This window comes from Dermacentor albipictus, chromosome 6, assembly GCF_038994185.2.
Source record: "Dermacentor albipictus isolate Rhodes 1998 colony chromosome 6, USDA_Dalb.pri_finalv2, whole genome shotgun sequence".
In the NCBI taxonomy this organism is placed as follows: domain Eukaryota; kingdom Metazoa; phylum Arthropoda; class Arachnida; order Ixodida; family Ixodidae; genus Dermacentor; species Dermacentor albipictus.
Window position 1 is genome coordinate 8,165,959 of NC_091826.1, and position 15,502 is coordinate 8,181,460.

The 15,502-nt window shown below is 44.5% G+C and overlaps 1 protein-coding gene across 1 annotated transcript; it reads left to right on the plus strand.

The window, feature by feature from the left end:
• Nucleotides 1–520: 520 nt before the first annotated feature.
• Nucleotides 521–14,419, plus strand: slim (scruin like at the midline). Its single transcript, XM_065424865.2, has 8 exons — nucleotides 521–710; nucleotides 834–958; nucleotides 1,225–1,309; nucleotides 2,601–2,755; nucleotides 3,614–3,750; nucleotides 6,477–6,628; nucleotides 7,474–7,521; nucleotides 10,837–14,419. The coding sequence occupies exons 1-8, from the start codon at nucleotides 656–658 to the stop codon at nucleotides 11,187–11,189; spliced, it is 1,110 nt and encodes a 369-aa protein (XP_065280937.1). The 5' UTR covers nucleotides 521–655; the 3' UTR covers nucleotides 11,190–14,419.
• Nucleotides 14,420–15,502: the final 1,083 nt, after the last annotated feature.

Consider the following 15,502-nt stretch of genomic DNA (forward strand, 5'->3'; position numbering starts at 1 on the left):
TACCATGGAGAATCGTTACCACCGTTACGTACCCGACGGAAACAATACGTCTCACAAACCACGTGACGTAATTTGGGCACTTTTTGGTGTAATGTTAGCTCCACAAATTGAAAAAAAAAACAATAGTCCCGAAATAATCCAATAACTAAATTTGTAACGTCAATTCTGCTGAGTTTTAAGGGATTTAACGTTTTCCTTTTGCCATTGTGCGTGTTTTGAATTTGTTTCAATGTACGAGAAAACGCAAAGCTTTGTTTATAGACATATAAAAGCAGTTTTACTTCCCCTGCCTAAATTTAATCATTTTGTGGGACTAACATTTAGGAATTAGCACTTAATGGCGGGCTCTATAAATGTTTGCCTAAAACATAATACATATATTTTTGTAAAGTATTCAAATTATTAATGTACTTTTTTGCTAACAGATGGCAAAACGACTTGTAAGTTGTAAATCTGGTCTGTTTTTGTGGTAGTTTATGAACCACTTTGCGCTTGAAGTGGCTCAGTGTGGTAGTGGTGTTGTAGGAAACCAAGAAGCGCCCACCCCCCTGCACCTCCACCGTGCCCACGCTCGCCCAGCTGATTGTAGCCGCGAAAGGCGGCGCAGCAGCAGCAGCATTTACAGACGCCGCCACAACCACATGGAGTGACCGTCATGGCGGAGAGTTTCTGTTTCCGTTCGCTAGTCATCGACGTCGTCGAACCCAAAGGTGAGATATCTTGCTTTTGTTCTCGCTCGAGGTACGTACGATCGCAGCATGCATCGGTGATTCCTTCGGCCACGCTAGGGGCTGCATTTCGATCATGCCGTGTCGCGCATCTGCTCCGTGCAGGTCCCATCGTGCCCAAACCTCGCAGTGGTCACAGAATAGTTGCCAGCGGTGCTAGCGTCTACGCTTTCGGAGGTTACAACCCTGACAACGCGGGTGAAGATCCCAGCAGTGCCTTATTCAAGGAAGTGAGTATGCGCGTTGCGCTTTTATCTTTGCGCTTTACGGACTGTCGTGTCAAGTGGCACTTTGATTGCGCTGTTCCCTGCGGAGCTTCGTTAGCCTGTAGCTTCGCAATGTGCAAGTATTCTGTAGGCCTGCTTTATATAGGGACTAGGTGTGCGATGTGAGGAAATTCGTGTAGAAATTTCAAAATGACGCTTGTGTGATGGCTTTGTTTACAGTGCAGCTTAACCGTTTCACTCGTTTATGCTCTGGTTTAATCTCTTGACAGCTATGGAGGTTCAACTCGTACACCAAGCGGTGGACGAACCTTTTCATGACGGGGGTTGTGCCGACGGAGCTTGCCTCACACGCGGGTGAGTCACTGTGGCTGCGCATGCATGCAGTGACAGCCGTGCGACAATTGCCAATTACAGCGTCCGACGAAACACCAAACGATCAGAACGCCAATGAAGACGTGCTGCAGCCACTGCGAGAACTAGATCCACGTACCTCAGACCCAGTGTGATCTTATCATTGACAAGATGTGCATTTCACTTTCGCGTAGCTGACAAAAAGCATACAAATTACGTACTTGTGCATTGTAAATGTGTTGCAGCATACAAATGATGTTACTTGTGGAAACAGGCGCACAATACGCCTATCTAAAAAGAAAGGAAAAAAAGGAAAGGACTCAAGGAGCAGCTACATTCAGAAATATTCCGTCACAACCAAGTCAAGAAGTTAAATACAATTGAACACACTTCGGCCAGAATAACCTCAAATGTTGCACTTGTGAGGTATATGCATGCAGACTCTGTTTACAGCTCCGCTTTTTATATTGGAAAGCCAGTAACATAGGTAGCTGACCATTATACCTTCAGTCTTTCACTACAATAATGCTAGCACAGGAGCAAGTGACTGGTCTAACAATAGCATATATTGGTTGTGAGTGCACATCCACGAACAGCAAGCTTCACTCCCCTACTGCCTTTAGGTGTTTGGATCCTGACAAGTCTTACTGATGGCGATATTCCCCTGTAAACTGTGGCTTGATGGGCATAATAAACAAGACTAGCTCCAAAACTAGGCATGATTGTTCATGCACCTAACCAATTACCTTTTTCTTAGAACTTTTCAATCTGCACAATATATTCTATGAGCAGTATTTGTAGAACAATGTTACATATAAGCCAATACCATTTAAACTTTTTCTGGCTCATCTGTTTTGTCAAATGAGCATACTAATAGCTCACCTGCACCACAGCCTTTCTCTTAGCCAATAATGAAGCGCAATATCACTCTAGGACACGTTGGTGTCATTGTCTGTGGTATGCCTAAATGTAAATATATGTAGCTAGAAGCTAGTGTCATCTTTTACATGTGAACTTCAGGTGACACAATTGCTTGGTATTCGATCAGTGTATCGAAGATCTTTATACAGTAGTAGCTGTAAAGAATTGTGGCTTTTATTTCACTGCTTGTTGCTGTATTGTATTTTCTTTTTCTTATATAATATGGATAGCACTTGTGCTGTTTTATTTGCATTGGCGAACCTTTTCCTTTCACAAGACCCTATTGCTTTCTTATAAACATGCCTTTGCATTCTAAATGATGCAGGCAGAGGCAGCAAGTAATTAATTTTTTTCTCTGCCATGTCCTGACCAGCTCTACTGCACCACGACAAGATGCTGGTGTATGGAGGCACGGGTGTTCCCTTTGGGGAGCGAATTTCCAACCGGCTTTTCGCACTCAATCTGCGCAGCCACCACTGGGACCATGTGCCAACCAGTGGTGACATCCCCTACGAACAGTACGGACAGGTATGCTCGAAGTTGTGCCAGGGTTTCGGAAAGTCCACTCAGAGGCAGCCTCTACCAGGTGGAGTGCAACATTGTGTGAGCGCATGCAAACGGATACTCCTGTCTTACCAGGAAAAATATAAGTGCTAGTATGACACGGACCTTCCTGCTCTGGTACTCGTTACTTAGTGGGTCTCAGAATATGTGGGACAAAAATTATCAGAGCTAGCTTGCTGCGCACCTCTGTTCTCCTCATCTATGTGAAACATTAAAAATATACATGTACCTGTGCGTTGTTGCAGTGAAATTCGCAGTGCATGAAAGTTCACAGAAAATCTTAGAACTTTTGTGAGATTTTATTTTAGCCTGTGGTAGCATATCTACTGCATTCAGTTTTTTATTATGGTGCTGGCTATCTGATAAGCTTAACTTGTGCATTTTGTTAGGATCACCGCTTTCCTGGTTCACACAGTAGATGCTTAAGACTGTCATGGCTGCTAGACTTAAAAAAAAAAGAAAAGGCGCGGCTTGCCACGTCGGGGGCTGTAATGAAAGCTAATGTGACAGCCGTAGTTCTATTTTCGGCCGCTTGGCTGGGCTGAACGGCACTAGCCGGTGGGGATGGGACGCATTTCTATGCTGACCCCAGACAACAGTCCCGAAGTGGTGGTGCCTAGGCAGATTACACCATTTTCGATACACGTGGCAGGCTGCACCTTTTTTTTAACCAGCGGCTGTGAAACTGTGAACATTTAACAAGACCACATGCTGCTTTTTCTGATAGACATGTCGGTGCATTTCAGCGTTGCTAGTTGTGTCTCTTCTGTTCCACCACAGTGTTTGTGGTAATATGTGGCCTGTGATCCCATTTTGTTCCAGGCCATGTGCTGTCATAATGGCTACCTATATGTCCTTGGTGGCACAACGGGCTTTGAATACTCTATGGATGTCCATCGATTGTGTCTAGATGACCTTTCGTGGAAGCGTCTCTCCTGCGAATACGAGCCTACGCGAAGGTAAGCGGGCTTCATTGTCACTGTGCTTTTTGCAGCCATTTTTGTGGCTTGCTGGGTTATGCATGGCAGAGTTTTTCTATGAGCTTGTAAGTGTTTCATAACAGTCAATACCTGTCCAACAAACACAATGACAAACTTGCGCAAATGAAACACACGCACTCACACACACATATTTCTCTTTGTTTACTGTTGACCACATCACGAGTGCTCAGTCATTGAACTCAGTTGAATGTATGCAGCAACTTGCACCTGTTCAAAACTTGCACTTGAAATTGTCAAGCTTTCCGCCCAGCCACGGCGGTCACATTTCGATAGGGGAAATATGCAAATGCATTGGGAGCATGTTAAAGATCCCCTGGTGGTCAACATTAATCTGGAGTCTCCCACTATGGTGTGCCTCATAATCAAATCATGGTCTTGGCATGTAAAACCTCAGAATTAAAGCTTTCTACCCGGAGCTAATGGCGAAAGAAGCAAGCAGGGTTGTTGAATTACAGTTACAATTCTATAAAAATCTCCGCCAGAACTGTCCCAGATGGCCAGTCTCTCGCTTGTTTGTGCAATATATTTCGATGACACTTTTCGACTGCCATACAGCATGACTCCTGCCATGCTCTGCATTTATTTAGCATGTATTTGGCTTTGAACAGCACATTTACTTTCCTTGTGTCTGAGTTGCAGAACAATTGTGGATTCTCTGGCATTCTCTGTATTATGTTTTCATCTGAATCAGTGCAACATGGTCAAGCACAAAAGCGCAGTGATCTCATTGCAGCCATGGTGTTGGGGCACTACTAGAATAATGTTTTTGGCTTAATTTACAGCACCACTGCAGAACCTTTGTTTTGGGGTGCCAGTGTTGCCTCTATGACAACAAGTGCAAGTTATTTGTTTGGTATAGAGTGACATGGCAAATGAGAACGAATTAATAAACATGCATTTCGTCTTTTGTACTGCTGTGCAACAAGAAGCTGTGTTGAGTGAGTGGTGGAGGGTGTCATGCTTGTTGGTGAATCGGAGTCTTGCAAAATGCTACTGCCACTGACTTGGACGTCTTTTTCATCACCAAATGTTAGTGCATTGTTTCTTCTTTCTCAAGTGACTAGCCATTCACAGAGTAATGGCATAGGCGTGCCTCTGCAGTTACCATGGTGGGTTCTACACTTAATCTTCCCCTTCAATTGACCACTTGCAGAAGTACGACTGCGCATGCGCAAAAACCGGCCGCGGGGCGGCGCTTCGTGAGTGCCGTCTCCGTGGTTGGAAAGCAAACTGCGCTGCTCGGGCGTGACATGCCGGCCAACTGAGTCGCTTTCGGCTGCACGAGCTATTATTGTGAAAATGTAAATAGTAATTTCTTCAGATTTCCGCCCGCGAAGGTTAATGTGGAGAAGTTTGCGGACGGCAGCGGTGAAGCGGTCGAACCCGGACGGCACGCCGTTGCAGCTAACAGTGCATTCTAGGATCTGTGGCTTATGCAGGCAACTTCTATTCCCTTGTTATAGTGCCTAGAATTATACTCTAGAAGTATATTCAAGGCACTATACCCTTGTCATCTCCTGCCAGTTCTGCAACGCTGAACAGAAGGCCAGCGACGTGCTGGCAGGGCCCGCTGAGGCTTTAAAATATAAAGAATGCAGTTTTCCTTCGCGCTCGTCACTGAGTGACCCTGAGTAGATGCGAATACGATTAAGCGATTTGTGAAGAACAGCGCACAAACAGATGCGGCCAGTCTATGTACGTCATGTCATTTGTGAGTCTGCGCTCGTCTTCTTTTTTTCCGTACATGTCAGTTGTGTTGCGCTCTCTTCCACCATGACTTCGAATCAATTCGTCAAACTATCTGCCTTGATGAGTACTCGCGAGTAAGCGGGAGCGTACTGGCCTGCGGACGCACGCGCTGCCCATATTTAAGCTAATATAACATATAATAAAATAGGTTGGCGTAAGCTTTGAGGCCTTAGCGCTCGCAAAAACAAACTGAATAACCTACCGCGTACATGTACCGCATGCGAAATTTGGGATACGGCTTCGTAAACCACAAGCATGCAACACAGCAGTTTGGCGAAACAGCACGAGATGAATATCAAATTTGCAAGCTAGAACGTGTACATCTGTTGTTCCATGCTACAACTAAGAGTTCGGGGAATGCGACAGGCATAAAGCACTCATCCGGCCACACATTCACAGTGCTCTCCGGCAATGTCGCCAATGGCTTTTGTGAACCATGCTGTAACCACGTAGATGCCCGACTTCATGGATGGTGTGTACGTAGCTCCTATGAGGCCAAGTGGAAGGTCCACGGTGTTTACGTTAAGTTTTATGTGCTTAACTTAACCCTCTTTTTTTTTAGCCCATCAGCGGTGTGCCTGACAAACGGACGAAGTGTTGGCATGAAGATAACCCCACGCATTGTCGCTCGTTATCCAGCGCTCTGAGAAGTCAGCTGTCCGTCCCATTTGCAAAAACGGCAAGAGAATGAAGTCCTCTTCAATCATATTTAAGGCAGGTCATATATGGCGACTACCAAAGAACGTCGACGCTTTCACAAAACGCGAAAGAAGCTCTGCAAACACAACGTCGCCACTTGATGCCGCCGTACCAAAGCAAGGCTGGAGCCGGGATGTTTTCCAACCAAGCGGCGAGGCGCAAGCTTCCCGTTTTTCGTGCTAGGTGGCGCTCTGACTTCTGCAAGTGGTCAATTGTGGCTTTCTAATTCCCTGCAGGTATCGTCACGAACTTGCTGTATACGAGGATCGGATCATAGTCCTTGGAGGTGGCACGGCACATGACAGTCTGCCCCTGCGCAAGCTGCCGGCATTTCACACAATCTTTCTCCGGTGGGAGTCCCTGTTCACAGCACCAGATCCCCGCCATGGTGAGAATGTAATTTGGTTTACATAAGCATTTTTAAGCAATGTGCTCTGGCTTGCTGTACAGCATGATCCACTGTTGATGGGAACAACCTAGGTAAACGTTAATGAGAGCTGTAGATGTGAGATGACGAGAAAAAACAAATAAAAGTGGAAAAGGGTGAAAGGAAAAAAAAATTCAGGAGCACACTTGAAGACATTCTTTTAAGGGTTCCTAAACCACTTTTTGTTGAAGTCGAGAAATGCATTTGACATTAAAACAGATTATTTCAGAAATACTGTGCAATAAAAAGTACTTCAGCGTGTTCAGCAGAAGCGTTGTTATTAGCAATCCAAGATTGCCTGTGATCCCCTTTGTGGGGCTCCCGCTCCTTTTTCAATTCGTTGCACTGTGAAGGCTACAATGAAGCGGAGCGCACTCTTAGGCAAAGTTACACCCTTTTGGGTGTATCTCTGCCACACAACAACAATCGTCATCTGCCTTACTTGCGTTTCCTTTCTTGAATACGTGCCGCGTCTGCTACTTTCCGAGGGGCAGTTTCAGAGCAAGCATAGATACGTAACTGAACGAATTCTGCAGAATGTGATAAATACTCTTATCCTGCAAGAATGTCAAAGGTACTTTTATATGAAACAAAAAAAGCAGTATGGCTTCTGCATTCATCTATGAAGCTTCATTTCTGAAGTAGAAGATATGATGCGACTATCTCAACATTTGGGCGTACATTATCCCATATCCAGACTGTGTATAAAAGCACTGCATGATTTTTGAATGTTAGATTGAGGCTCCTTCCAGCTGAGTCATGTTTTCCTTGTCCATCCGTCACACCCTCCTTTTTAATGCTTTCAGGTTTCCCTCCAAAGCGGAGATGCCACAGCAGTGTTCAGTACCACAATTGTAAGTCGGCATTTGCTTCTGCCAGCAGTGTCGCCTTCTCTGGGACACAAGTCAAAGCATTTCTCAACTGCCGCATTGATTCATTGAGCTGCTCATCATTTTACTTCATAAAACAAGTTTACAGTGTAGTTCCTGAAGCCCTTCATTTTTTAAATGTCTTAGCATAGTCGTGATCAGTGATCGCATGCTCGTATGTCATCCGACTTGCATCAAAGTGTGATAAAGGTGGGGGAAAAAAAGAAGCAGACACAGTGTTATAAAGTGGGTACAGCAGCAGTAGTTCTGAGATCTGACTTTCTGCTGTAGAAATAAATGGATGATATTAGCCCTTTGCAGTAAAGTATTGGGCCCCTCCCAACATGCAGCACAATATTGGTTCCATTCGAATGTTAAGAAACTGCCAATATACATGTGCTTGTGCACGATGGTTTTCTTTTTCTTTGCATTTGTTGTAGCGCCTTTCAGAAACATTTACAATTGACAATTGCACTTCATAGCATCTGCACACGAGGACAGCTCTTTTTTAGTGACACACGGGAAGGAATTCAAACATTTTCTACACAAGCATATTGCAGAAAGAACATGTGTGAGTTCAGGGAATCTGAAGACTTTAGTTCCGAGAAGCAATACAGTCAAACCTCGATATGTCGAACAGCGCGGTGATCATGAAATAGCTCAATAGAGCTATAATTCAATATATAAAATCATGTAACAAACCTGTAAAAAACTTCTGTAAATCAATCAATGAACCAAGGGCGTGATCGGGGATCATTGTTCGGAGCTCGCTTTTGGTGGCACCGCGTGCTTTTGGCCTACGCTGCGCCAACTTTGCCCGTCGGGAGCGCGCGTTCGGTTGCGCTGCACGCAATTAGCCTCGGCCGTGCCGACTTCGTCAGCTGCGCGAAGTCGGCGCAGCCTAGACCAATCACGCGCGGCACTACCAAATGCGCGCTCCGAACAACGATCCCTGATCGTGCCCCAATCGTGGTGCAGTAAATACTCACTTGAAGCTCACACAAAGTATTTATTTATTTGGCTAAAAGTACTGCAGCAGTGTAGCTTGCTCCATGACCAAGTTGAACTTGGTCATGGAGGTCATTGAACAGAAGGCCCTCGCTGACTTCGCTCCCGCGCCAGAGGTTTTCTTCTGCTACGTAGACGACTGCTACTGCATTGTGCGAAGGCAGGACGCTTCATGCCTCCTGCGTCTTCTCAACTCAGCAGAAGCAGGCCATATAATTTACTACAGAATACGAGTGTGACAATAGCCTCCCCTTCTTTGCCATCCTCGTGCGGCGAAGTGGAACGAGATTCTCATTTGCCATGCATAGCAAGGCGACTCATACTGGCCGGTACTTAAACTTCAATTCATGTCAGCCGGCTTGCCACAAGAAATCCATCATCTCATCTCTCGTGACACGGGCCACACGCATTTGCTCAAGTGACGACGAAATGCAGAACGAGCTGAAGACAATTCGTCACGAATTATCCAGGAACGAGTACCCCAAGAAGTTTAATAACAAAATGGAAGCTCATGTCCTCCATCCCAAGCTGTCTCAAGGCAAGTCGTTCACGAAATGCGCTGGGGTCCCATACGTGCCTGGGGTTAGCGAAGCTCTTAGCTGCGTATGCTCAAGATATCTTAGAATAGCACACATGCCAACCAACAAGCTGAGAAATCAGCTTGTTAACGTAAAGGATTGGCCTGAAAGCAAGAATTACCTCAGTGTCCTGTACAAGCGACCATGCGCAGACTGCAGCTTCAGTTACATCGGCGAAACTGGCAAATTAATTATATTAAAAGAGCACCAAAGGGACGTCTGCAACAAGAAAAAAGCCTCGGAACGCCCTTGCCGAACAGGCCGATAATCGCAGTCACCCCATCGATTGGGAAAACGCTGCTATAATAGCTAAGGAAAAGAATCCGATGACGCGACTCTTGTTAGAATCTTTATTTATTCAAACTATGGACAACAGTATCAACAAGACTGATGGAAATCTGCCTGCCAATTACACGGATTCTCTACGTCACATTTTGGCATAAAAACGACTTGCAGCTCTTGCCCGCTTTTAGTGTGATCAAGGAACCGTACGGGTCCCGAAACGTCTGTGTGATTTTCACTTTGACTTGGTCAGTGACCGCAATTTCTTCAACATCATGTTACTTCACCAGACGAATGTTCGTCGAACTCTTGACTATAAAGTGTTCGATATACGCAATCATTCGATATATCCGTGTTCTATACATCGAGGTTTGACTGTATACTGTATTCCACTTTCATATGACCCGAGAATGGCCTGCTTTTTGGCTACAGTTGCTGTAGTAATCATAGTAAAGCAGTTTTGGTAATAATTACCATCTATGTAATGCTGACTGCAGATAGTACGCTGTATGAAAGCTTCCTGAAATAATTCAGCTGTTATGTGTTTACTCTCATGAGAGCTCCTGACCCCAAAATAGGTAGTTCCCAACTGTAGCAACTACATTTTGTTCAAGCACTTGTGACTGCAAAGGGTTGAGTGCTCTATTCCGCATAGTAAAACTTTAAATTGTTACTGTCTTAACACATAGTCTTAACACTGCGTAATAAGATAAACCAACTAGCCCGGCAACAAGTATTCAAACTTTAGAGCTGTTGAGCACAAGACTGTAGCGTCAATTCCTTGACATGTCTGCATGCAGCATACCAATGAGTGAGGACTGTAGAAACACACACCTATGTCCAGAAGATTCAGTGCACCTTAATGAGCTGCTGGAAATAACCATGAGCCTCCTGCTGTTACGACCGTTCATAGAAGGATTGACAGCTTAGCTAGTCCACATGGATTTGTACCTGGATAGGTACAGCACAAAATGTAATGGAAATGAACGTCTGGCATACACACCCATTGCCTCTGTATCTCTGTATTCCATTTGGCACTGAATTTTTTCAGGTAGATCATTGTGAGCCAAGGCACAGCTTCAAAATGTCACCACTTTAGCACATCTTGACAGGCTACCATTGCCTAGTGAGGTTATGTTGGGACTTTGGCGAGACTATCTGCTTAGCATGTGTCTGGACTCCAAGCTGTATGTACTAGGCCAATAACTTCTTACACCGTCTTTATCACCAGCTGCCATAGCTTTTTCTGTCTGCTCCACTGAGTAGCTGATTAAATCAGTCTACCATGTGCTGACCTCTTCACCTTCCCATGGGAACAAACATTCTGTCTCATGTGGATATCAAAGTTGGTAATTCCTTACTGTCGTGTTGCAAAAGCACTTGCATAGAAACCACAAATCTCCCCCGTTTCTTTTCTCTTTGTTCCTGACAGCTGTTTTCGTGTGCGGTGGTCATACTGGCACACGGGTCCTCGATGACGTGTGGAGGCTAGACCTGCCGACTCTCCAGTGGTGCAGGTTGCCCATCTCCCTGCCAAGCCCAGTCTACTTCCATGCGGCAGCCGTGACTGAGAGTGGCCAGATGTTTGTCTTCGGTGGTGTCACAGCAGTAGATGGCATGTCTCGATGCAACAGCCTCTGGTCCATGTGGCTCACTGTGCCCAGCTTGCTCGAACTCTCTTGGCTGGCTCTGTTGCAAGCTGCACCCTGGCTGGCCACTCTGCCTCCAAGGCAGCTCGCGAGGGATGGTGTTCCCCTGTCCATCCTCGAGAGGCTGCAACACTGAACTCAAGCTTGTGTTGTCAGTGCTGGTGAGGTGGCAAGAATACTTCATCAGAAGGGCACGAACCTTTGTGTTAAGACTTTGGTGAGCCTCTGTGGGAGCCATCAGCAGTTGCAAATAAAAGAGAAGGCAGAAGGCAGTGCTCACCCCCAACTGGTTGTCTGCAGGCAGGCCACGTTTTGCTGTGGAGAAGTACCTTCTCGAATGTGGGTTTGCCAGGCTTGGTAACAACAGGCTTGCTCGGAGAAAGCAATAAGAGTACCTCATCTTTAAGGACGGCCGTAAGACTTTATTTAATTGTCAACAAGTTTTGCCAAGAATTCAACTCATTGTTAGAGCATTGTTATGTTGGAGCATCCTATGCACACTCTCAAACTGGCTACTTGGCATTGCCAAATTGGTGGAAATCGACCGAAATCTTGCCACTGATGTTTGTTGTGATTCTGCAAAGGGCTTTGATGCTGATGTGGAATAACAGGCTTGCAAATTCTAAGGTGTGCCAACTTGCTTCGACGTGTGGCCGAAGGTGCTGCAGTGGCTTATGCAGTTTACATAGGCCTGCTGCATATTTGTTGAGCAATTTCGTTTGCAAGTAACAAGAGTGGAAATAATACAGTGTTTGTGAACTATTTTAAGATTTAGGAATGAAAGTGGAATTTCCAAGCTAAGAAAAATTTACGAGGCACTTTATCGGTGCCTGACCATGTATTGAAGGGCATTTTACATAGAAATGTTAGCTGAAAGTGGAACTGTGAAAGCCAGAGTGAATGAATGAGTATTTGTTTGAAGATTACTTACAGCATGCACAAAATGAATTTCAATTCTTTTTTTCACAAACTCGTAATAAGCATAGCTTTATGGGAACCTTCTGAGCACTCTTATATGAGACATACTGTGGGAACAGCCAAGTGCCATTTAGTTCCTGTTTCATGTGTTGATAGCGTGTTTCTTGCAAGGTCACTGTATTTGTTGAAGCAGGACATGATGTGTGCAGCTGAAAGATCTGAAGACCAGGCACTTTCCTGCAGCTGTTTGTTGATGTTGGAAGTGCTACATTGTTGTGGGAGAGGCATTTTTCTTGTGTGTGTTCAAGCTCTGTGACAGTATAATCACCTAGATGACCATGAATCTAGTGGTGGGCACCAAAGTGCTGTGGAGTTTGCAGATAACTGCCAAGCAAGTGCTTTCATTGTTCACAGCCTCGAAATGTGTGTCAACTAATGGAAGACTGAGGTTCTCCCGTTTCAGAAGCAGCATGCATCAACTGGCCCAGCGTGTAGCCAACTTGAATTGTTATGTACATAGTGTTTGACTTATAACTAGTTGACTATACAGAGATATATGGCTTGAGAAGCCTTCTGGGCATGGTTAACCTAAGGATGGGGACTTCAAACACAGAGCGATATGTGCCCTACTATGTGCATACATGCTGACATGTCTTTACTGAAGAGTGCTTTCAAATGGAGGCACTTCACACTTCCATCCTCGGAATATCAGCACCTCCGACTTGAAAAGCTACAACAAAAATGGTCATTTTTATAGACATTTCGTCTTCGGTAGAGATCATTATCAGTATTGAAATAGCGCAGAAGATTACATGTGCTTATGAACTCGGCATGTGTGGGAGTTTCTTGCACCATATTTTTGTGTAAAGTCAGCGCAGTTTGTTTAGACACTTTAGCATAACATTATTGCTTTACTGCTACTGTTACCACCCCTACTAGGCTGTACATCTGCTCAGTAGTGTAGCAAGCTCGCAGACTTGTCATCCAGATTAGGTTGTAACAGCAGAGGCATGGCAGTACATGCAGTATGCTAAAGCACTGTGTTATCCGTCCTCTCATTTTATTGGAACATTCTAATAAGGCTAAGCAATGAATATGCAAAAGGATGAAATGCCAGCATGTGCTAATGAATTTGCTTGTCATAGCTAACATATAAATTAACCTGCTAGAATGACTAATTCAACTAATTCATTATTCTCTACGTCTGGCTGTAACATAATGGCTATGCCTTTGATCTCATCAGTGTTGCATGCTGCGCATGTCTGTATTAAACATTTTAAATGGCATGATTATGCATGGAGATACCAGTGTCAGTTATTGTCTTTGTATTGTAGTGTTGAGCAAGACTTCACAAGTACTAGTTTCTATACCGGCTTGGTTTTTTACATACAATTCACTTTTCTCCGGTGTCCTATGGAGCGCATAGCTTCGTCACTGAATTTTTTGCAAGCCATGTCTTGAGAAAGCTAGTACATGGAGTTTCTTGCTGTTACTTTGAGGGAAAAAATGGTGCTGCAATGCTGCTGTGCACATGGGAATGCTAGGAATGGGGCTTAGGATTGGCATCTTTCTCTGATAACCAGGACACATTGAAGACACCTCTGGTGAACAGTGGTCTGTTGCAGTAGTTGCTTGTCTGCTGAAACGGCATGTAAAATGCAGTTCTTTTCTGTATTATGATGCAAAGAAAAAAAAAATATCAGCACCTAAGTGTTCATGCTATGGTGTACACTTTATAAAGCAGTAACGGTACTGCAAAGGAGATGATCTACAGTGGTTGAGCAAGAGGTGCCTTTGGAGTAAATGTTATGAAAAGGGCACTTGTCTTGGCTGTGGCTTGTCTTTGACAAATACAAGTCCCCTTGTCAAATTTGTGGCTCCATAGACCTCTCTCTCTATGTTTGAATTGTATCTTTCCATTTTCTTTGCTTACTCGTCGTGCTGTATGTGAGTAAACTATGTGGAGCATTGTGGCTTTTTATGAATATTTTGCCTTAATAAAGCTTCAGTTGTACAGCCATGAGCATGCTCTAGGCCAAGCCATGTTCAAAACAAGTCGACTGTATTCCAGCATTCCCGCGGTGGCCCAGTGCCCATTAAGAAACTTGCGTAGACAGTGGCCCTAGATTTCCCTTCAAGTAACATTGCAAGAAACTCGGTGGGGTAGTACGTGTGCTACGTTGTAATTTGAAAACAGAAGAAAGGGCATGTGCCACTCACTCTACCATACAAAATTTGTAATTATTCAAGGTATTTCTGGCTAATTCAAGGAAAATCATATTAGTTGACCTGACCTGTTTTAAGTGTTCTTCCAATTTAGTTCAAACTGCGCTTCTGCTTTATTAGCAAATTTCACTTTCTCGCACAGCATTTATGCAGCCACTAACAACTGGACATAACTGTACAAAAAGTGCTGAATAAATGAACTATGAGGTTTTGACTGTTGAAGTGCTTTGAAATCATCCTTCTGTTTTGTCTAAAATCTCTGTTAATAGAATTTTAGCATAATGGAGGCATCATATCAGAAAGATATACCAGAGAGCTTAGTTTAAGTACAGCAATAATAGTAACGACACAGATTAACCATAAGGTACTGTGGAAAAGTTCTTGCATTGCAGAACTAAAAAAAGCGATAATGTTTCCATTATTATGTTGTCATTGCCAACATTTTACATAGTCAGAAAAATATAGCCAGTCATACTCGGTCGTCAATCACAGAAAGCTTGCAGATTTAGCTTTTCACTTGCTAATAATCACTTAAAAGTGTCCTACAGCGCCGTTTTCGGGTCACCATATTTGCTTCAGATCTTTTCTCAGCATGTCACAGAGTATAAGTAATCATGAAAATTAATCCATTCAAATTGCAAGTAAAATGGCAGTTACCCTCCAATCGGATGACCTCAAATGGTGCCCCCCAACAGCAGCAGGGCATCGGTGGAAGTCTGGGCACCACGGTTGCCAAGCCTGCTTAATCGGCCTGTTGATGGGCACTGCCTCAAGACCTCTGCGATCGGGCGGCGCGCGGTCCAACACCTTGCCTGAGTGATGAAAGGAAAATGAGACATGCACTCAAACATAGCAAATTGCTACAAAGGAAACCCATACGGGTTCCTCAAAAGAAAACAAATTCGACTTCGCCCCGACATCTGCTAGCCGCCTGGTTGGCTCGGATGGTATACCGGCTGCCCCAGAGGGACGCTGGTGCCGGGTTCCTGTCCTGGACCAGGACGAATTTTTCTTCAACTGCGAGGCTTTTCTTTCGAGTAACCTGTATGGGTTTCCTTTGTAGCAATTTGCAGCATTTGTGTGGATGTCTCATTTTCTTTTTATTAATTACATCTCTCAACCTTGCGGGATTCCGCATTATATCTCGAAAATAGCGTACGTACGTAAGAGCTCCAGCAGCGTTTACGTAAAACGCATGCGCAGTGTGGTGCACGCAACGCTAACGCTAACTCTTTGCGTTTGCTGCTTTACGCTATACTAAAACTGTCTAGTACTATTACGTCAAAACGTTACCCGAGCCTTGCA